Genomic DNA, 23,464 nt, shown 5'->3' with positions numbered 1-23,464 from the left:
TTGCTGTTTGATATTGAAATACATTCTTAAATGTGATTATGTTATTATACATCAATTTAATGCATATTTCTCACTTTATATTTTTTTGCTAATGACTTATTTCTGTTTGTTTTATATTTATCTTAGACTAGGGAAATGATGTTAGACAAAAAACAAATTTGAGCTGTTTTGTTATTCGAGTTCAAAATGGGTCATAAACTAGTGGAGACAATTTGCAACATCCACAGTGCATTTGGCTCAGGAACTGGTAACGAATGTGTGTCCAGTGATGGTTCTAGAAGTTTTGCCAAGAAGATGAGCGCAGTGACTGGCCATCGGAAGTTGACAATGACCAACTGAGAGGATCATTGAAGCTGATCCTCTTACAACTACAGGAGAAGTTGCCGAAGAACTCAACATTGACCATTCTATGGTCATTCAGCATTTGAAGCAAATTGGAAAGGTGAAAAAGCTCGATAAATGGGTGATGCAAATAAAAAAAAATCATTTTGAAATATCGTCTCTTATTCTGTGCAACAACAAACCATTTTTATATTGGATTGTGATGTGTGATGAAAAGTGGATTTTATAGTACAACCAGCTCAGTGGCTGGACTGAGAAGAAGCACCAAAACGCTTCCCAAAGCCAAACTTGCACCAGAAAAGTCATGGTCACTATTTGGTGGCTGCTACCCGTCTGATCCACTACAACTTTCTGAATCCTGGTGAAACCATTACATCTGAGAAGTATGCTCAACAAATCAACGAGATGCATTGAAAACTGCGATGCCTGCAGTTAACATTGGTCAACAGAAAGGGCCCAGTGCTTCTCCGTGACAGTACGTGACCCAGCGTCACACAACCAAGGCTTCAAAAGTTGAACAAAGTGGGCTACAAAGTTTGGCCTCATCCACCGTATTCACATGACCTCTAGCCAACTGACTACCACTTCTTCAATCATCTTGACAACTTTTTGCAGGGAAGATGCTTTCACAACCAGCAGGAGGCAGATTGAAGAGTTGGTTGAATCCCAAAGCATGGATTTTCAACACTACATGAATAAACAAACTTACTTCTCATTGGCAAAAATGTGTTGACTGTAATGGTTCCTATTTTGATTAACAAAGATGTGTTTGTGTCTACTTATAACGATTTAAAATTCACAGTCTGAAATTGCATTTACTTTTCACCAACCTAATACTTGGCTCACTATTCTGTTTTGTTAATAGTTCTAAAAAGAACTATTAAAACTATTAAAGTAAAAACTTTTAGGCTACAAATGTATTGATTTGATTTAAATTGCTTTTTAAGTATATTCTGATATATGAACATGAATTCTGCTTCCCCCCACCCACCCCTTGCTCTTGTTTTTCAAAATACTCTTGGCTGTTCTTGTGTGTATTTTCTTCCCTATATATGTTAAAATCAATATACAATTTTTAAAAGATTGCTGTATAACTGAAAGTTACATTAAGTATATATGTATTAAACTTGGGGAAACTGAGAAGAATGCAGTGTAGTTTCTGCATTTTTTCCAGACCTTATTTGATGTCTTCTGATAATCATTCTGTAGTTCTGTTCATAATCCTAGATCAGTTTTTTGGCTATGCTGTGTGTTTGTTGCTGTGTACAGACTTTCTCTAGTTGGAGCGAATGGGGCCTTCCTGTTGCGGTGAGTGGGTTTCTCATTGCAGTGGCCTCCCCTGTTGTGGAGCATAGGCTTGAGGTGAGAGGGCTTCGGTAGCTGCAGCACACAGGCCCAGTATTGTGGCTGGTAGGCTCTAGGGTACGTGGACTCAGTAGATGCGACACGTAGGCTCAGTTGTTGTGGCTTGCGGGCCTCGAGTGCCTGGGCTTCAGTGATTGTGGCACATGGGCCTGGCTGCCCCATGGGCCTGGCTGCTTCTGGTATGTGGAATATTCTCAGACCAGGAATTGAACCTGTGCCTCCTGCATTGCTAGGCAGATTCCTATCTGCTGCCCCAACCAGGGAAGTCCTCATATACCTCTTGAATTTATCCATAGGTTTTGTTACTATTGTGAATGGGCACCATCCTCACCCCCCTTTTTTCTTTTTAGGAGCTTATGGGTAAAACAGTTTTAAAAGCTATTGACTTTGTAAGTTTCTCGGTAAGCAGTCATATTTCCCAATTTTTTGATTAAACCCAGAACTGTTTTACTAGAAACTCTTGGGCTTTCTATGGCGTGAGAGTAAGGGTTCTTTTTCCTTCTCCTTTCCTCTCCTCTTGTGTTCCTATTGGTTAGTTTATTTTCTTGTCTTACTCTGTTCACAACCTTTAAGGAATGTTGACTAATACTCTTGGCTGATGGCAGTATTATCTAGTTTTAGTTTTTTGTTCATTTAATTGCTAAGGTTTTGGTTGGGTATAGGTTTATGATACGGCCTGTTCATAAATCATGGCTTTTATCATTACATAATAACAGTTAACAACATACCATTTAGTCATTTTAACCTTCTAAACCTAATTTCTGTGCCTGTCCTTTTATTTTAAGTGTTTCTTTATAATTTTATTTTAAACAATATAACTGGGTCTTATAATGGAATAATTTTCTTTCTCCACCTGTTATATAAATAATTTTTCTTTTAACTTGCTTAATTATGCATTTTAATTTTTGGTTTCTTTATTTCCTTTTTATTTTTGCTGGTTTGATCAAGTTATTTTATACTTTTTTTTTTTGGTGGTGGTTCTTGTTTAAAAATTTTCCTACACATTTCCATGCCATGAGTAATTACCTTTTCTGTACTCATCATTAGAAATATTTACTTACGGTTATTTGAACATAAGACACTAGTAATTTCTCCCCCACAGCTTGACTTCGGTATGACGTGCTCATTTTTATACCTTTTCCATGCCCCCCTCTCAGTAAAGTGAGAACTTGAGAATACTTTACTCTTTTGCCTCACTCATACCTAGCTGGGATCTGTAGGATGCTTTTACTCCTATTTGTAGTCCCTCTCTCACCTCCTGGATTTTCCTGAGACAGTTTAATACTTTTAGTTCAGTGGTTAGTAGATACTGCTTTGCTGTATGTATGTTTTGTTTCAAGAATTCTGATTACATGCTGCCAGACAGTTAATAATAACTAACTTGGACTAAACTGTATATAAAACTTTCATATTTCATAATTCTAAAAAGCAATTTTTTTAGCACCTTTGAAATTAAGATGTGCCTTATAATTGATAGCTTCCTAGAATTAGATGTACAATTGTCCTTCGCAGTGTTTGTCTTTCTTATGGTTAGTCGAGTCAGCGGAGTTGATACAGAGACATGAAACTGGATATAGGGAGAGGAAGCAAGTGCAAGAGCAAAGCATTTTCTTGCTCTTTCTGATGTCCTCCCTTAGAGGGTCTTTGTTCTAATCCATTTGTTCTTCAGTCAGAATTCTTTCACAGATACTTTTCTATGTGAGGCTGATGGGTGGTCCATTTTCTGAGTATCCACCCATCTGTTTCACCTGCTAGACGTGGTGTTTGGCATCGCTGTTTTCCTTTCAGTAGTTTGTTAGAGTTTTCCTATAGCTTCCTGCATTGCACATGAGAAGTCAGATGCCTCTCTTAATTCTCTCCTCTATAAGGTCTTGTTACCTGTAAGCTTCACATTTTTTTCTTTTCTTAAATTCCTGAAACAGTTCAGGAATTTACATAGTTATGCCGAGATTTGTGTCTAGGGTAAAGTGAGTTCTCTGAATCTGAAGATTAAGGTCTTTTTTTGGTCTAAGCAAAGTTTCTTCTGCTATGTATTCTGTTATTGTCTCTTCTCTATCTGTTCATATTTCTTCTGCTAGAACTGCTGTTCTTCTCATTAAATCTATCTTCCAGATCTCTTATCTTTTCTATCATGATTTCTGTTTTGCTACTTTGAGCTATTTTTTTCCATTTGACTTTCCAGGCCACAAATTTGGACCCTTGCCACACTTCATCCTTTCCTTCAGTTTATATACTGTATGGTTTATTTGGAAACTCTTGTTTTTAGATGCAGGAAGACTTCTCTATGCTGTGGTTAAATCTCCCTAAATTCTTTTTATTATTTTTCTGACCCATATTGACCTCTCTCACTTCAAGCAGCTCTGTTTAGTTGTGGGTTTGCCCCCTTTCTTCTGACCAGTCACTGTCTTTTCAGATGCTCAGCCTGCTTATATGTGGTCATATCTTCCTTGAAAGCTCATCAGGGTCCAGTTCTGGTCTTGGCCTCTACTTAAGACATGCCTTCCTCCTATCCCAGGATCATCAGATCTCCATGGACCCAGCTTTTTCTAGTAGCATTAATTTACAATCTTTGTTCCAGGCTTGTTCCAAGAGGCTGGTCCCCAGGCACTAGGCCCAGCTCGGAGGGAAGAAAAAAAAAATGCAACATTTTCTAGTTCTCTCCTCTACCATCCGAGGGATCCAAGCCCTCAATTTCATTTAGCTGCCTGCAGGCTCCAGGCCTATACCTGTTGTTGCAGCATATAGACTGAAAATAGAATGGGGTTAAAGGGGGTGAGTTCATGTCATCATATTCTCAGAGTCTTCTTCAAGCCTGGATTGGTCATTTTTTCTTTCCTTAACAGCTGTGAGTATGCACTTTTGCTCAGTCTTACCAACAATGGGGAGAAAAGCATTCAGCATGCAAGTTGGAAGATCTGTGGGATAAGTTAAATCCTAGTTCTCCATTCTGCACCTTTCCCTGTAAGATGGTCTGTTACACTTCGCTGCCTGTGGTTACATGATTTGCAGTGCCTCCCTGCCCCATCGTCATGTTTAGATCATGACTTAGCTTGCTCAGTGAATGTATGTGAAAGTGACAGTGCTCTAGTTCTGAGCAAAGCTACAAGGGGCATAACAAGTTTCTATCAGCCCTCTAGCTTCTGCCATTTGCCTTGAGAATGGCATGTCTTAGGTAAGGTCTTTTCCTTCTGATTGTGTCTTGGAGTCGAAGTGATGGTTTTTCCAGTAGTCCTGTATGGGTGTGAGAGTATGGGTGTGAGAATTGGACCATAAAGAAAGCTGAGTGCTGAAGAATTGAAGTTTTTGAACTGTGGTGTTGGTGAAGACTCTTGAGAGAGTCCCTTGGACTGCAACGAGGTCAAACCAGTCAATCCTAAAGGAAATCAGTCCTGAATATTCATTGGAAGGACTGATGCTGAAGCTGAAGCGCCAATACTTTGGCCACCTAATGTGAAGAACTGACTCATTGGAAAAGACCCTGATGCTGGGAAAGGTTGAAGGCAGGAAGAAAAGGGATGAGAGGATGAGACGGTTGGATGGCATCACTGACTCAATGGACGTGAGTTTGAGCAAGCTCCAGGAGTTGGTGATGGACAGGGAATTCTGGAGTGCTTCAGTCCATGGGGTTGCAAAGAGTCAGACACAACTGAGCAACTGAACTGAACTGAACTGTGAGAAGACATGGAGCAATAGCTATAGCCTGGGGCAGCCACAGCCACCCTACAGCTGACATGTCATGTGAATAGGAAAACAACGTCTAATGCGCCCTCTGAGATTTGAGGATTGTTTTGATACTGAAGCAAGGCTGACCGATAAAATCTGGTTTTATTTTTTGTTCCTTTTTTTTTATTAGATAAGAAGTTTTTTCCCCCATCTTTAAAGAAAAGTCTGTTTCAGACCCTAAAGTCTTACTTTTTCTCCTAATCTTTTAACTGACTGATAAGCAGAAGCTAGTGTTGTAATTAAACACTAAATACCTATGGTGGAGTATTCACAGATTATGTAATAGGACCCAACCTACGCAACCAAACTGGAAGGAAAGGTAACCAGTAAGTCGGGGCAGTGTCCTCGGTAGTTCATTACACTCATTTATCTAATGGCTTAAACTCTACCCCGGATCATTCTGCTGGAAGCATAGCTTCTTTTCAGTTGTACAAAGTAGATTATTTATAGTTCTCAACACCTGGGCTTTAATGCTGTTTTCTGCTATCATAAATGGTATGATAAGAGATAAGTGGAGAAGCATGCATAGAGTGGCTTTCAAAAGTTTTTGTTTCCTGGGATGTGTGTGTTTGTGTACTTGCATATTTTGTCTTTTTGACTTACATAACAAATAGAATGAATGGGATCTGTTTTTATTTTTTTCCCTTTTGTATTTAATTGATACTCACTTTTTTCTCATTATTCAGCTCTCAAAACGTTGTAACGAATACTTTTAAGTTAATTGTCGATGAATGAAAAGAGTATTCATTGGACTAGGAACCAGAATGCCTGAGCTCTACCGTTATCCTGCCACCAGCCTTATTTTCTGCCTTGTCTTCTTCCATTCCTTTGCCTTTCTTGTACTCACTTAGGTAATAGATAGTTACTGAGCACCGTCAGGCCAGGCAGTGGGAGATGATGAGAGGTAAGTGGACACCTCTGCCTTCCTGCCCGTAGCAAGCTTACTGCCCTCTTTCCTTCTGCTCCTCCAGCCTCTCTTCCTTCTGACCATACTGTAGGCTGGTCAACGCCCTACTTACGCTGAGGCTCCAGGTTGTCACTTTATGATAACGGGGCTGCTTTTGAATTTGCTTTTACTACAATTGGATTATTTTGGCGAGGTTGAGGGAGTTGCTGAGAGAGGAAAGAAGGAAGTGGGAGGGAGAGGTGGAGGGCGCGAGTGGTTAGTGCACAGCCTAACCACTGTACAGACCTGTCTTTATTTTTCATAATTCTTCTCAAGTTGTTTTGCCTACCCAAAGGATGTACCTATGCAGTAGTGGTAAATAAATCGCCTATCACTGCAGGAGACCAAGAAGCATGTGTTCGATCCCTGGGTTGGGAAGATCCCCTGGAGAAGAAAATGGCAAGCCACTCCGTTATTCTTGCCTGGGAAATCCCATGGACATAGGGGACTGGTGAGCTGTGGTCCATAGTGTGGCAAAGAGTTGGACACCGCTAAAGTGACTTAACCCACACACACATACAGATGTTTTGAATATTAGGTGAGGTGTTTATTGCTCCTGGTTAGTCTTTTAAATTGTATTAATCTAATTTTTCTGAGAATTTGGAAAGCCATCAATCACAACATCTTTATTACCAAACACCAGATTGCTTCAGAAAGGAGCAAAACCCAGATAAGTAAGTGTGCCTTAGTTACCAAGGACAGTTGGTGATGTAGTAAGTTAAATAATATACTCTGTATTATAGAACTTCTTGAGGGATTGGTTACTCATTTTTAGTTGCTTTCTGAGTCAAGAGCAAGATGGGCTGCTGGATGAGAAGGAGGGAGTGGTAGGTGGGAGAGACAGCCAAACCCTTCTTGCTAAAGCCATTCTCAGCCACAGAAAAACATCTCAAGAACAACCTGATTATATTTTGTAAGGGATTAAAGTTGCATGCAAATGCTAACTGAGAACATCTGTTTGCTGACCCTGTGCCAGAGTTCTCACATCTTGACAGGAATTCTGATTTTGAAATTCTGGGTCTCAGGCACCTCCCTCAACTACTCTCTGGCTGTTTTCTTAGAAGCCTTACATCAACACTGCCTAACTTGTTGGGAGTGACTCCGTGAAGAACTGAAAATGAACGTCCTTTGCTTTTTATACTCAAAAAGAAAATTTCAGGTTTCATTACCGAGAGTTGTTCTAGTACCTGATACCTGAAGACTTATGGGGTTATCTGTATTTCATTAAAGAAGTCAGTGAAAATAAATGGAAAGGAATCAGTGTGTGTGTATACTTACTTATTGATTTTGGGTGTGTTGAGTCTGTTGCTGCGCGCGCCTTTCTCTAGCTGTGGTGCGCAGGGACGACTCTGGTTGCAGTGCGCACGCTTCTCGTGCAGTGGCTTCCTTACTGCACAGCACGGGCTCTAGAGCGTGCAGGCTTCAGTAGCTGTCCGGTGGGCTCGGTGCTTGCGGCCCCTGGGTTCTAGGGCACAGGCTCAGCAGTCGCGGCACGAGGGCTTAGTTGCCCCTCGGTATATGGGATCTTCCTGGATCAGGGATCGACCAGTGTCTCCTGCATTGGCAGGCAGATTCTTTACCACTGATCCACCAGGGAAGCCCCTGTGTGTATATATTTATATAAAGATGGATTTTATTTAACTTTCTTAAAAATAAATGGAAAACTTAAAAAAAATATTTTTAATTTTATTTCTTAAGAGTCCCAACTAACAAAAAGTTTTTTTTAATTGGTTGCAACTAGTGTCTACTTGTGACTTTACATTCCATAAGTCAGACATATATTGGTAATTCTCGATACCATAATTCCGTTGCATAAGTAATTGTTTATAGATCGCTGGAAGCAGGATTAAACCTTAATGCAAATGTTGAACATTTGCTTAGAGTCAGTTAATGCTGACTGCTGTGTTAGAATTATTCACCGGATATGTGAAAGCCAGCGTGATAATGTCATTTTCCTTTTGATTAGTTTGTTAAATGATAGCTCATGGAAGATATCTTTGTGCTCTGATTTTCCTGAATGTTAACAGTAGGCGTTTATAAGGGTGATTATGTTGATGAAGGGTTAATGTTGGACCTTAGCCTTCCATGTTGTTATTAGATATGTTTGAGAAATTATATATTTATAATCTGTATGATATATCTAGAATCTCCTGTGTATCAGAAATGAATGATTAAACAAAATAGTATCTTCTAAGCAAGGTAATTGGACATGAACCATCACGGGATAGTTAAATATTATAAAATACTATGCATTGATCAGAAATGATAATCATGGAGATATCTCCATGGAGACATTGTTTAGGGAAGAATTTAAATTTTGGAACTATATGTGTACTATTTAATTGAGGGAAAACCTTTGTTGAGATAAATGAGAAGCTATATCCCACACTATTAATGTCACTTAACTTTGGTTTAACTGGAGATGGGAAGCGCTTTTCGACTTTTAGTTCTAGGCTGCTTTAATTTAGTATATGGATTTTGATAATGAGAAGTGAATTGTGCTTTGTGCTTCCATGCTGGTTCGGTGTTAGAGAATCCGCCTGCCAATGCAGGAGACACGGGTTTGATCCCTGGGTCGGGAAGGTCCCCTGAAGAAGGAAATGGCAACCCACTCCAGTATTCCTGCCTGGGAAATCCCATGGACAGAGGAACCTGGTGGGCTACAGTCCCACGGGGTTGCACGAGTCAGACACGACTTAGCGACTAGACAACAACAGTTGCACTTTACTTTTACATTTTTTTTTCACTTAATAAAAACTTAAGTCATACATAAGGTAAAGAAATAGTATAATGAACCCAAAGTGCTCATCATCAGACTTTGACAGTTACCAGTAATCTGTCATTTTTATTCATCTCTTATCTCAACCCACTCTTCACTGCTATTGTATTTTTCATAGTGTATTTGTAGATAGCATTTGTATACATTGAAATGCACACATCATAGATGCACACTTTCAAAAGAGGATATATTCGTAATCCACACCCTATTATGATATTGAATATTTCCATATCTCTAGAATGTTTTCTGATATCCCATCCCAGTTACTCTTCCCATCAGGTTAGTTTTCCCTTTCCATAGAGCTTTCTATAAATAGAGTCTTGCAGTATAAATCCTTTTTGTGGGTCTGGCTTCTTTTCCTCGGCATAGCGTAGGTGAGAATCATCAGTGTTACAGCATGTATCAGTAGTTCTTTCCACTTTATTCCTAATGTTTCATTGTATGTATATACCACAACTTATATATCTTTTTTTCTGTTGATGGTCGTTACCTATGTGATTAAGGCTACTTTGACATACATGTACCGATCTTATCACAGATATGCATTGTTACTGCTCTTGAATAAATACGTAGGAGTGGAATTTCTGGATCAAATAAAAGCTCAGCAAACTCCTTTTGAAAGGGACTGTCCCATTTTAAGTTCCCACTGGCAAAATATGAGAGTTGTGGTTGCTCAACTGAGGTGGTGCAGTGGTAGAGAAGCTGCCTGCCAGTGTAGGAGATGCAGGAGACATGGGTTCCATCCCTGGGTTGGGAAGATCCCCTGGAGAAGGAAATGGCAACCCACTCCAGTATTCTTGCCTGGGAGATCCCATGGACAGAGGAGCCTGGTGGGCTACAGTCCATGAGGTCACAGAGAGTCAGACACGACTGAGCTACTGAGCTCAGCCTACTGTTCTCTTTCCTGAGTCCCATAACTTTTAAACTAGTTTTTGTCTAAGTTTGCATAGTCTAGCTATTTCATATAAATGGAATCATATAATATTTGTTCGTTGTGTCTGACTGACTTCACTCCACGTAATGTTTTCAGGGTTCATCTATATTGTAGCATGTGTGTATCAGAATTTCATTCCTTTTTATGATGGAATAATATTCCATTATATGGATAGATCACATTTTATTTATTGATGAATTTGTTGATGAATATTTGGGTTATTTGGTTATTGTCAATATTGCTGCAGTGAAGATTGTTGTAAGCATATCTGTTTAAGTCCCTGGTTTTGGCTATACCTAAGAGTGGAATTTCCAAGTTGTGCATTTAACATTAGTAGGGGCAAACACTGGATTGTTTTCTCAATATGCTTTGATTAACGCTTCCTTGATGACTAATGATGTTGACTATCTTCCCTGTGCTTATATTAGTGAATTGTATAACTTTTTTTGTGAAGTGCTTGTTCAAGTCTTTTGTGCATTTAAAAAAATTGGGTTTTTTTTCTTTGTTGTTTGTTTTCTTTGTGTTGTTAAAGTTTTTTATTCTGAATAGAAGTTCTTTTTAAGGTATGTGTTTTGTGAATATTTCCTTTCATTCTGTGACTTGCCTTTTTAGTAACAGTATTATTTAAAAACTTTGAAAACTGTTAACATTGTAATAAAATACAATACATGTCATTTTAACCATTTTGAAGTGTATGGTTCAGTTGTATTGTTTTCACATAGTTTTGCAGTTGTCTTCAAAACACTTCATTTTGCAAACCTGAGACTCTGACTTCTTTCATAATCATTAAACAACAACTCGCCTTTCCCATCTTGTCCCAGTCACCCCCTGCGCCCCCCCTGGCAGCCACCAGTCTACTGTGTTTGTCTGTGAATTTGACTGTGTGAGATACCTCATGTAAGTGGGGTCCTTCAGTATTTGTCTCCTTCTGACCGGCTTCCTTTACTTACCGTCATGTCTTCCCGTTTCGTCTATTCTGTAGAATGTCAGAATTACCTTCTTTTTAAGGCTGGGTAGTGTTGTGTTGTTACGTATATACCATATTTTGGGTGTCCTTTTGTCCGTAACTGGGCACTTGGGTTGCTTCCAGCTTTTTGCTATTTTGAATAATGCTACTGTGAATATAAATGTACACATCTCTTTCTAAGACTTTGCTTTCACTTCTTTAGTGTATATCCCCAGAAGTAGGCTTGCTGAATCACTTGGTAATATTATTGTTAGTCTTTTCGGGAACCTCCATACTGTTATGCAAGTGGCGGCACTGTTTTGCATTCCCACCAGTACAGCCTGGGGATTCCAGTTTCCCCACATCCTCGCCCACACTTGTCTCCTTCCTTCCCTCTTTCCCTCTCTTGTGTTCCCTCTTTCTTTCAGAGTAGTTTCACAATGATATCATTTTGCTTTTGATTTTCTTTTCTGTTTTCTTTTACTATTAATGACTAGTAATGTTGAATATCTTTTCATATGCTTGTTGGCTGTTTGTATATCTTTTTGGAGAAACGTCTAGTCGGATCCTTTGCCCATTTGAAAAATAGGATGTTTTGGTTCCTGTTGAGTTGTAGAAGTTGTTTATGTATTCTGAATATTAACCTGTTATTAGATGGATGATTTGAAAATATTTCCTCCCATTCCATAGGTTGCCTTTTCAAGCTGTTGATTTTGTCCTTTGATGCAAAGTTTGAAATTTTAATGTAGTTGTTTGTCTAGTTTTGTCTGGTTTGTCTAGTTTTACTTTTGTTACCTGTGGATTGGTGTAATATTCAAGAAATAATTGCCAAAGCTAATATCTTGAAGTTTTTTTCCCTCTTCTAGGAGTTTTATGGTTTTAGGTCCTACCTTTAGATCTTTTATTCTTTTTTTTTTTTTCCTTTGATTCATTTTGAGTTACTTTTTGTATGTGGTGTAATGTAAGGCTCAAACTTGATTCCTTTGTATGTGTATATCCATTTTCCTGACATTGTGTGTGTGTGTGTGCGTGCGCGTGCGTGTGCGCTCACTTGTGTCCAACTCTTTGCAACCCCTTTGCGACTCCATGGACTGTAGCCCACCAGGCTCCTCTGTCCATGGGGTTTCCCAGGCAAGAATAGTTGAATGACTTGACATTTTCTACTCCAGGGGACCTTCCTGGCCTAGGGATTAAACCCGTGTCTCTTGTATCTCCTTCATTGCAGGCAGACTGTTTACCACTGAGCCACCAGGGAAGTCTTTGAGGAAGTTGTTCTTTCCCCATTGACTGGTGTTGGCCCTATTGTTAGAGATCATTTGAACATATAGGCAAGGGTTTAATTCCGGACTCTTCATCCTGTTCCATTGTCTGTATGTGTTGTTGCCACTATATTTTTGCCACTACCGCACTCTTTTGCTTACTGTATATTTGTACAAGTTTTAATACTCTTAGTGCTTTTGCCTCTGAGATTAACTTTTTACTTGAGAATCAAACTGCTCACCGTCATCTTCTTCCCTGATTTAGATTTTGTTACTCTTGTGTCTACTTAGTGCTGTTTGGAAAGGTATTTCCAGAATTTTAGTATGGTTTATAGACCTGAGGGGTGAGTCAATTTTTTCTACTTCTAGGTTAATTTCCTTTATTAGGTATACATTCTGTTCTCTATATATAGTTGTGTATAAGTGAATTATAGTTGCTAAATTTAAAAAATCAATATGTATTGTTAGAATTCTTTGCTGGTATGTCAAATGCTAGCAGACTGGATTTGAATGAGTCTCTCTCTCTTTTGTTATAAAAGAATAGTAGTCACTTTGGGGAAAAGTACTTTCTGATCTTCAGATTCATTTGTCCTTGGTTACACTGGGCTTGAATATTTAACAGGAGAACTGGCCTTATTATCTTTGCAACACTAGAATGGAAAACCTGAAATCAAACACAGAAATTTGGACACTGTCTTGCAACAGAAAGGAGACTCCCCTTTGGGTCACTTGTAGGATCCATTGTGTTCTTTGCAGCTTACAATCAAGTCTTTTTTTTTTTTTTTTAACATGTTAGTATTCTGTTAATTATTTGGAAGATTATTGAGACACAGAATTCTAGAGCAGATGAGACTTTAGAAATCATATCTTCATATTCCTTCAGTTATATTGTAAATCACATTATTTGATTAAGGACTATAGTGTTATAGGTATTTAAGATCACAGGATTGTCAGCACTGATTGGCTTCGAGGATAATTCTAGTAGAAACACTTGGTAATAGGTAAAATGTGCCCATAATGTAATTTTTGTACCTTCATTTCATTAGTAATGCCCAACACTTCCTTGCCCTGTTTACCATTCAGCTTTCACTTTCTCTGCTTCACATGGAATCCTTACATGCACTCTTGTGTAGAATTATTGCTGTGTTTATTACCAGTGGAATCCATGGTGAATTCTAGCAGATTCCCCCCCTCTACATCTGCGTCTTTGATGGTAGTTGGGTTTACTGCTGCTCACTTATTAGTGCCCTGGGTCTTAACAGCCTTATTCAAACAAAACATCTTAAATGGAGGCATTAAAAAGGTCACAACAGTGAGCCATTTTTGTAACTTTTGGTGCAATAAAATGGGTATGTTGTGTTTTGGAATACAAGACCTCTGAGTGCAGCTATTCATTTTCTTCATCTATAAAACATTTTAGAATAACAGCTTACATCTGTTTAGGGTTTAAAATTCCACGTTTTGAAGAAACATCATTGTTTTGAAACTGCAAACCAGACCTGGGGAGGGAACTCGCTTTCTGACCGGCCCATGTTCTGTAGTAGTTGGGAGTGTTTGTTTTAGCTGTGGAGCCATATTTGCTGGCAGTACTACTATAACATGTGTGGAACACATTTTCATTATTTCTTCATATTGTAAATGACAAGACACATTCAATATGAACTTGACTTGAAGAATGTTTGAAACATTTTCACACATCAGGAGTTTATCTTATGAGGGATATTTCGTTACCAGAAGTCAAAAATACATTTAATTATTCAAGCATTTATAGCGCATTTAATTACCTGAGATTGTCAGTTAATCTTGTTTTAAAGTTGGGATTTACTGTCGGCTGACTTTTTGAAATAAATACTTTGTGGAATAGTTTTGGCCATTTCAAATGTGTGATTTCAAAATTACTTCTTTAAATTGAAGTAACAGATTAATGAATAACTCTTAATAGAGAAAAATGGGCAAAATGTCCATCTGTAGTATTCAAAATCTGGTATTATTTATTTTTTTTTTTATCATTCTTTATTTTTATTTTTTTTTTAACTTTACAATATTGTACTGGTTTTGCCATACAAAGTGCCAATAACAGACAATGTAGTTTTATGGGTTAATTTTAATCAAGAAGTGAGGAAAGCTAGCATTCTGCTACTGCTGCTAAGTCACTTCAGTCGTGTCCGACTCTGTGCGACCCCATAGACGACAGCCCACCAGGCTCCCCTGTCCCCGGGATTCTCCAGGCAAGAACACTGGAGTGGGTTGCCATTTCTTCTCCAATGCATGAAAGTGAAAAGTGAAAGTGAAGTCGCTCAGTCGTGTCCGACTCTTAGCGACCCCATGGACTGCAGCCCACCAGGCTCCTCCATCTATGGGATTTTCCAGGCAAGAGTACTGGAGTGGGGAGCCATCACCTTCTCCTAAGCTAGCGTGGACCATTGCAATAAGTTATAAGGTGTTTTTCATCTTATAACTGTGACATATGTACATTCTTGTTAAAGTATAATGTATTTACATTTGGGAGGAGACAGCACAAAGAAGAAAATTAAAATCATCTATAATCCCACTTTTCATACTGTTCATGGAGTTCTCAAGGCAAGAATACTGAAGTGGTTTGCCATTCATGAGAAGGGGGCAACAGAGAATGAGATGGTTGGATGGCATCAGGGACTCAGTGGACATGAGTGTGAGCAAGCTGCCAGATAGTGATGGGCAGAGAAGCCTGGTGTGCTGCAGTTCACGGGGGTCACAGAATCAGACAAGACTTAGCAACTGAACCAAAACAATAATCCCACTAACTGTTAGTCCTCTTTGGCATTTTGTTACATATTATAAATTTTAAAAAATGGTGGTCCAGTGGTTTGGACTCAACACTTCCACTGCAGGGGGCCCAGGTTTGATTCCTAGTTGGGGAACTGAGATCCCGCAAGTGTGCAGTACAGCCGAGAAAAGAAAAAGAAAACTACAGTCAGTTTCTTTGGGTTTTGATAATATAATTGAAAATACAGCACTCTAGAGCCAGAATGGACGGTGTCAGATTCTTTCATGGTTTGGTAACAAAAACTCAACTAAATTTACCTCCTGTTATGGTACTTGGATGTACAGGATGGGGTGCTGCTTAATGATGAAGATGACAGACTTCTCTGAGACTCTTAGTTTGTCAATTTAGTTTAGTGACATAGGCTTTTTAATTTTTATTGTTTTCCTCACTGCCATTTCCTGCCTGAACGGAAGGCCGAATTTCTTTCTGTGGACACTGTCAAGTCCAGGGCCATTATTTCTTCAAGCAGAGAAAGAAGCTGATGCTAGACTCTTAATTTCTGATTAAATATAAGTATTTTAGAAATAAGTTAGCACTCTTAATTCATGGGAAGATAAATACTCATTATTCCCTTCAACACTGTGGTCTATGCACACACACCCACGCACATACCCACCCACTCACACACCCACCCCTGTGCCTAACGTTACTGGTCAGAGTCCACATTTACTCTTCACTGGCAACTGACCTGGATACAGAGCAGCAGTACTGGGGCCATAGTCTGCTTGAGCAGAATCATCTCTTTCTCAGGACCAGTACACAGTGCGTGGAGATTACCTAGGCTACTGGGGAGGTCCCCTGGAGTTCAGGTATTTTTATTTTAGGAATCATGAAGGTCCTTTTTTTAGAATTTTAGAAGATTTAGTTAAAAGCACATGGATTATACTGGGGGTGAATTTATATGCAGATAAATCCAGTTTGGGTGTCTTTTAGGTAGACTAGTAGTCAGATGGTCTGGGCTTCTTCTTAACTCTTTGTCTTCAGGCACGTTAAACAGCATCTCTGAATCTCCATCCCTCATCTGTAAAATGGGGATGGTAATGATACCTGTCTCACAGGGTTGTTGTGAGGAGTGAAATAAGAACTATGAAGTGCTGATGGACACAGTTCCTGGCATGTGAAACGTGCTTGGAAACAATTCTAGCTTAGCAATACACATCTGATTGTAAATCTTTAAGTGTCATGATTGTCTTCCTGCTAGAGATGACTCTTGCCCCTGACGAAGCTTGAGACTAAATCAGGCTCTCAGGCCGCCTCTGCTCCTCTCTGCGCAGAGCCTCACTCACCCAGCACGGAGAAGCGTTGCTTCCTTCCCCCGCCTGGGCTCTGGCCCTGGATCCCTCTTCTCAGCTTCCCCCTGCAAGTGGCTCTGCCTGCCTCCTCTTCCCTCTCTGCTGCGCTGGCCCTCCATCCACCTGCCTCACCTCTGCTTTCCTTCCTTTACCTTCCTTCCGCCCCCTCCATCCCTTCTCTCTCCTTCCTCCCCTTTTCCTCTCTCCCCTTTCTTCTTTCCTGCTCTCCCCTCCTTTCCTCCACCCCTTCTCCTGTCCTGCCTCACCCACATTCTCTTTCCCCCTCGCAGTTTCTCTCCAACCCTGACACCTGGCCTGCTGAGGAGTAGACAGCTAGAACTCTAAAGCAGAAAAATGTCATGTCTTTAAAGCTTTATTACCTGTGATGGAAAATATTTATTTTCTCATTTATATTTCAGTTGCCAGTCTCTTCATATTGCATTCCTATTTCAGTTTTAAGAGGGCATCACAGCATAATTTTATATCCCTTGTGCTTAAAAAGTCAGTAGATTCTACAAGCAGTTACTGTTTAATTCTATACTTAAAAATTTGTTTAATGGTATTTTTTTATGTATATAAATTTAAAATGAAATAATGTTTCTGAATAATAATTATAAGTTCATATAGTCATGCTAAGCAAATTGATCTTTCTGGCCTAATTTTTTTGGTTTTCCTTTTTTTCTCTTCAGATTCCTTTCTCATTGGTCCAGTTTCCCTTGTGGGAGTCCTTAAAAGTAAGTTTCCTGATCTTCATATAAAATTACCGTCTAATTATAATAAATACCCACTAGTTTCAGCGTGGAATACTGGAATATAATATTGATTATTGATTTAAAAACTCAAACTTATTGAGTTGGAAGCATTTTGTGAGCGGGATTCACATGCCGGTAAACTTGTTTTGAGCTTGTTTGGGTATCTGTGGTATGTGGGAAAGAAGCGTATGGTAGGCATAACTGAAGTCCTGAGATGTTCAGGAAAACCTGGCTTTGCTGTGCGTTGTAGCTCCTTTTCTCCCCAGTTGAAGTTTATTTCAGTTCTCTGTGTGTGTAGAGGTTAAGGAGTGACAGTGAGGGTAAATGGAAAAGGAAGGAAAGCCCGGCTCTGGATATTTATAGGCCTCGGAGGCCACGACCTCCCCCCCACATCTAGCGGTGGGCTGGAGGGGGCGCAGCAGGGGCCCTGGCTTCTTCAGGGCCCTTCCGTCTTCCCTGCTCACCAGGCTGAGGAACCCTCACTGGGGAGGAGCAGAGTGCAGGGAGTCAGCCGTGAGGAATGTCACGCAAGGTTTAAAAAAAACCAACTAAATGAATGTGTGAAAGCCATTATTCAAAACATGAAGAGATGTATTTGTTTTTCATCTTCTGGTGCAGTGATTTTGAAACTTGTGGGCCATGCTGTGACTTGTGTGGTTGTTTGCCAGCATTTTAAAGATGACAATAAAAAAGAAAATCATAGCATCTTATGAGGTAGGGTTAAGAAGTCTTATTTTGTCAAACTTCAGGGTTGTGTGCACATATATGCACATGTCTGTGCTTTGGGTTGCAATGTGAAATGTATTTCTCACTGTGGATAATGATGAAAAAAATTTGAAAGCCCTTGTGCAAACGAAAATGGTTTAGAAATGACCAAACTGTAAAATGGCAAGGTACCTAGCTAGGTAGGCATTTGATAAAAAATAAAGGAATAACTCTCATTATTGTATAGCATTAATAATCATGGCACACTCAAAGAAAATGTGTTTGGAAGCGTAAAAGTTATTTGGACTCTGAAAAATAGTCTGTTAGGGTTATACACTAAGGATAATAAAATGAGACAAAATGTTACTCATAAAAAATAAGCTCTTCAGTATTTAGTATTGAGAAATACTTCTTACAAGTATCTGATTTTTAAGGATAATGCAGTTCGTTTAACGCTGGTTTTGGGGTCTTTCATGGTCGTTTAGTTTGTTTTTGCTTTTACTGTTTTCTGTGTGGCACACGGGGAAAATGAATTTCTCTGGCAGTGTTTCCAGGCATGATGTAACAGCCATCCAATGAGAAGGTCACATTCCATAAGCATAACAGCTCTCTTTTTGTGTGTGTGACAAAAGAACAACGAAGCAACAGCTGTCCCGAAAACAAGACTCACTTTATTAGTGTCTCAGTAACCAGCATTCACGTGGCTTCTGCACACTCGCTGACGTCCCCAGGCCCGGTCTCTGCATAGGAATGTTTGAGGCCCAAAGAGGGGAAAAGCATGGGGCTCATTTCTTTTCAGTACTCAGGGCATTTGTAGTATGGTAACTAGTTAAGAAATGTCTAGAATTTTTCAGAGTAATCATAGATGCCAATGTTGGGCTTTAATACTTTTCTTTGAGCCAGTGTTCAGATGCTAAGATTCTTTTTTTCAAGTCAGATGTATTAAGGTATAATCTTCATATGGGAAACCTCTGTGAGTGTACATTTTTATAGGTTTTGGCAAATAATGAGTACCACCCTAAACATGATATAGAATATCTGTAGGTTTCTCTTTTCCAGAATCTCATATAAATAGAATCACACACTGTGTAGTATTTTGTGCCTAGCTTCTTTCATTTAACGTGATGCTTCTGAGGTTCATTCTGTTTCACCCCGACTTGTGGTTCACGCCTTCTCGACACTGAGTGTGCCTTGTGTGCATATACTGTAATTTGCTCAGCCAGTTACTAGTTGATACACCTGAGTTGTTCTCAGTTTTTGATGATCATGGATGAAGCTGCTGTATATATTTGCATAAGGATATTTTTGTATGGACATATGTTTTTCTTTCTCTTGGTTAAGTACTGAGAAGTGTGGTTGCTGGATCTTACGGAGAATATAAGTTTAAGTTATTAAGAAGCTGTCACAGTGTTTTCCAAAGTAGCTGTCCCGTTTTTCTAATAATGGATGAGAGTTCCTGTAGCTCTCCATCCATGTCCTTGCTTATTATTAAAGTTTAGCCTTTCTGATAGTTGTGTACTGGTATCTTTATGGCAGGTTTTTTGTTTGTGTTTGTTTTTGATTTTTGCCACACCGCTCTGCGTGCGGGATCTTAGTTTCCGGACTAGGGATAGAATCCATGCCCCTGTAGTGGAAGTGCAGAGCCCTGCCCTCTGGACCTGTGGGGAATTCCTCGTTGCAGTTTTTGTTTATTTAGGTTGGGTGGGTCTTCGTTGTGGCGCGCGGACTTTTCTCTGGTTGCGGTGAGCGGGGCTGCTCTTCGTTGCGATGCAAGGACTTCTCACCATGGTGGCTTCTCTTGTGGAAGCACAGGCTCTGGGGGCACCAACTTGAGTAGTTGTGGCACACGGCTTAGCTGCTCCCTGGCATGTGTGATCTTCTCAGATCAGGGATTGAACCTGTGTTCCCCGTGTTGGTGGACGGATTCTTACCTGTTGTATCACCAGGGCAGTTCACTCGTTGCAGTTTTGATTTGCATTTTTCTCAGGGCTAAATAATGTTGAGATCTTCTCATATAATTTTTTTTTCAACATACATATAATGTGAAATCACAGTGCTTTGTAAAAGGTAATTTTGGGCATTCTTTTATTTTTGTATTTATGATTTTCATCAAGTAAAACTTGCTTCTGCAGCCATGGAGACACTGTATTATACGCAGGAGTTTCTTTCTGTTACGTTCAGGGAGAAATACGGCTCAGGAAGATTTTTCTCAGCGAGGACTTTGGCTCATTGTGTGCACATGATGCTGTGAAGTAGTGGGAATCTGGAGATAGAGTCTAGCCACCATCACCTTAAACTTATTCGGCCTAAAATTGATGGAATCACCTTCTAAAATCACTTCCTCCTATCTCCTTGATTTCTGTTAATCATACTGCTATTCTCCTGACCCCTTAGTCTCAAATCCCAGATTAAATCTGATTCTCGGTTTCTATATCACTCACCAAGTTGTGTTCACTAAGATTTTTTGGAAACTGTGGTATCCTTTGTTTTTATCAGATTCTTACTAATTTGTGCCTAAACTAAGTTAACAGTCTGATCTATTCTACATACTGCATTTGTGTGATCGTCCTTAAACATCTTTTTGAAGTTCCCAGGAATGTGTAACTTTCTAAAACTCTAAAACATGAAGTTGTTGGATATCCACATTGTGTTCTTAATTGGTTTTTACAGCTCCCTTCCCCAATAGTTTTTTTTTTTTTTTTGCTCTTCCTCCCTTCCTTCCTTTCCTTCTAACCAGAGTAGGCTGCTTACTGCCCCTTTTCTTTGGCTACTCTCTGAAATGCCTTTTCACAGATCAAATGCAAATGCATCTTTTAAAGCCAGCTCAGTTTTTTTTCTTCTGCCTGAAGTCTTCCAACCCAGACCCTGAAGCTTTATTCGTATGTCTAACATCTGTCTGTATTGCTGACTGGTGTTTAATCGTGTGCTGTGTTATGTATAAAACGTCTTAGAGGTGAGCTGTGGCGCCTTCTCATAAGGCCGCAGCCCCTTCCACAGATAGAAAAGTGACTGATGCCATTAGTGTCCATGTATGGCCTGCCTCCTGTGAGCGCGACACTGTGCCCTTTCACAGTGGTTCAAGATGACTGAGGTGTGACTGATGCCCTTGAGGAGCTGTAGTCTGTCTGAGAAGTGCACACTCACAGATACCTCCATGGTCAGGTGTCTATGATTGGCACCCACCAAAGGCGGTGTGGGGGTCAGCCCTTCTGACTCCCCGAATCATATCCTTACACTACCTCGTTTCTGAGATTTTCTTTCCTTTTTTATAGTACACATACTTACAAAAAGATTTAGATGAAAGAGTAGACAACATAAAGATGGACTTCCCTGGTGGTCCAGTGGTTAAGACCTCCCCTTCCAATGCAAGGGATGCAGGTTTGATCCCTGGTCGGCAAGCTAAGATCCCACGTGCCTTGCGGCCAAAAAAACAGAACATAAAACAGAAGCAGTGCTGTAAGAAATTTAATAAAGACTTAAAAAAAGAAAAAAAACAACCATAAAGAGAAGGGGAGGTAAAGGGGCTGAAGCATCGTATATAGAACACCCGCACAAATAATTTTCCTTTAAGGTTTATGTTGACTTTGGAACTTTCTGGCAGCCCAACAGGAAGAGAAGTGAGTTAGATGACCTGGTTCTATTACCCAGCAAATGACCAAAACATGCTACTTTACCTTGTTTCTTGGCTTTGGGTGCCATATCGGTGTGGATAACTTGCACGTTGAGAGCTCTGTCATGGACCCCCCGCTCTGAGTTACAGCCTCATGTGACCAGTGTCCTCGGTGACATCCTTGTCAAGGTGTCTCAGGGGAAGCGGTTCAGAGCACAACACTTGGTTTGTATTCCCCTTTTCCCCAGCCTGTTCCTTCCCAGATGTCCCCTACTCAGTAAAATAGCACAGATGTCTGTTCCTTGCCAAAGCAGAAACTTGAGAATGACTCCATGGGTCTCTCTTTCCGTCATCATCCAGCCCATCACCAACCCCGCTGTTGGGACTTAAGCCTCTAACTCATCTCCTGTCTGAACTGCTGCGTTGGCCTCTCTGAGGGTCTCCCTGATGGTGTTCTTGCTTTTCTAAAATATCATCTCTTCACAACAGCCAGAATGATCTTTTACAGAAATAGATCTTACCACTCTGTGCTAAAAGCCTCCAGTGACAACTGTTTGAAAGAAGAGTAAAATGCAGAGTTTCAGCTGTGGTTGACGGGGTTGCACGTCATCTGGGCCCCCTGCCTCACTGACCTTCCCACAGCACCTGCCCGCCGCACGCCCCACCCACAGCCCCTCTGGCATCCCTCTGTTCTGTCTGGCTTGCCAGGCCGCTCCTCACCAGAGGGCCTTTAAGTGTGTTGTGCCTCTGCCAGAAGTGTTCGTTACTCATTCTCCTCTTTGTTATGGGTGCCTACTCTGTGCCTGGGGCCTGGGGCCATAGTGATCCTGAGGGTTGACAGAAATCCCTTCCCTCCTCATTCTGGCTCTTTCGCTGGGCTTTCTTGGTGTCCAAATCCTTCTCGTTTCCTAGGTCTTAGATCATGTCACCACAGAGAGGCTTTCCTTCCCTGTCCACCCGTCTTTAAAGTAGGACTTTACCATCTTCCCTGCTCAGTAAACACAGCATCTGTTTATTTCCTTCCTGGCATTTTAATAATTTGTTTATAAGTTATGTTAAACAATGAGTTTATAAGTTTAATAGTTATGCACGTATTGTCACTTGAATTCTTGTAAGAAGCACGTTGTGTGTTGAATAGATATTATATGCTGGGGTGGGCATTGTGCTAAGCAGTATACTATATATTCCTTAGCCTCTTACTCACATGACATACAGCTCAGGGGGACAGGGCTTGTCGTCATCCCCACTAACACAGAGAAACCAGGTGTCAGAGATTGTGTTTCATCTCCCAAATCAGTCCTTGGTGTTCTGCCCAGCACTCTTTCACCATGCTAACATTGTTTCTATTACTACAATTACTGGTAGTCATTAATAGTCACAATAATCAGCATTTCTCATAGTTACAGTGTGCCCAGCACTGTGATAGCCACTTTCCATGGATTGGTGTTCAGTGGCGCAGTTGTATCTGACTCTTTGCGACCCCGTGGACCGCAGCACGCCAGGCTTTCCTGTCCTTCACCATCTCCCAGAGTTTGCTCAAACTCACGTCCATTGAATCGGTGATGCCATCTAACCATCTCATCCTCTGTCAACCCCTTTTCCTCCTGCCTTCAATCTTTCCCAGCATCAGGGTCTTTTCTACTGAGTCAGCTCTTTGCATCAGGTGGCCAGGGTATTGGAGCTTCAGCATCAGTCCTTCCCGTGAATAGTCACCATTGATTTCCTTTAGGATTGACTAGTTTGACCTCCTTGCTGTCCAGGGGACTCTCAAGAGTCTTTTCTAGTACCATGATGAATTTTGACATATTTTTCTATCTATGAAACTTTGTAAGGAAAAAAATGAATATATTCATTGCCCTCTCAAAATTTACTCATGTTTCTCTGAAACCTCTTCCCACTTTTATTTTACCTCTGCCCCATGGGCAGCGAACACTGATCTTCTCTGTGTCACTAGAGATTAGTTTTCTTTTTCTAGAATTTTATAAAAATGGGATTGTATAATATA

General features: G+C 40.2%; 1 protein-coding gene across 19 annotated transcripts in view; it reads left to right on the top strand.

Moving 5' to 3' along the window:
- The window catches only part of SLC25A26 (solute carrier family 25 member 26), a 148,711-nt gene that overhangs the window by 96,926 nt on the left and 28,321 nt on the right, over positions 1–23,464 (top strand). For 16 of the 19 annotated variants that reach the window (XM_044933676.2, XM_044933671.2, XM_044933673.2 and 13 more), the window contains one exon: positions 17,082–17,126. The exons of the other annotated variants lie outside the window; for them this stretch is intronic. In XM_044933676.2, coding sequence (XP_044789611.1) covers positions 17,082–17,126 — 45 coding nt within the window. The remainder of the gene's footprint in view (positions 1–17,081; positions 17,127–23,464) is intronic. 19 annotated transcript variants of the gene reach the window in all.

The sequence above is a fragment of the Bubalus bubalis genome, chromosome 21, assembly GCF_019923935.1.
Source record: "Bubalus bubalis isolate 160015118507 breed Murrah chromosome 21, NDDB_SH_1, whole genome shotgun sequence".
NCBI classification, from domain to species: Eukaryota; Metazoa; Chordata; class Mammalia; order Artiodactyla; family Bovidae; genus Bubalus; species Bubalus bubalis.
This window is presented reverse-complemented; position numbering and strand designations above follow the sequence as displayed.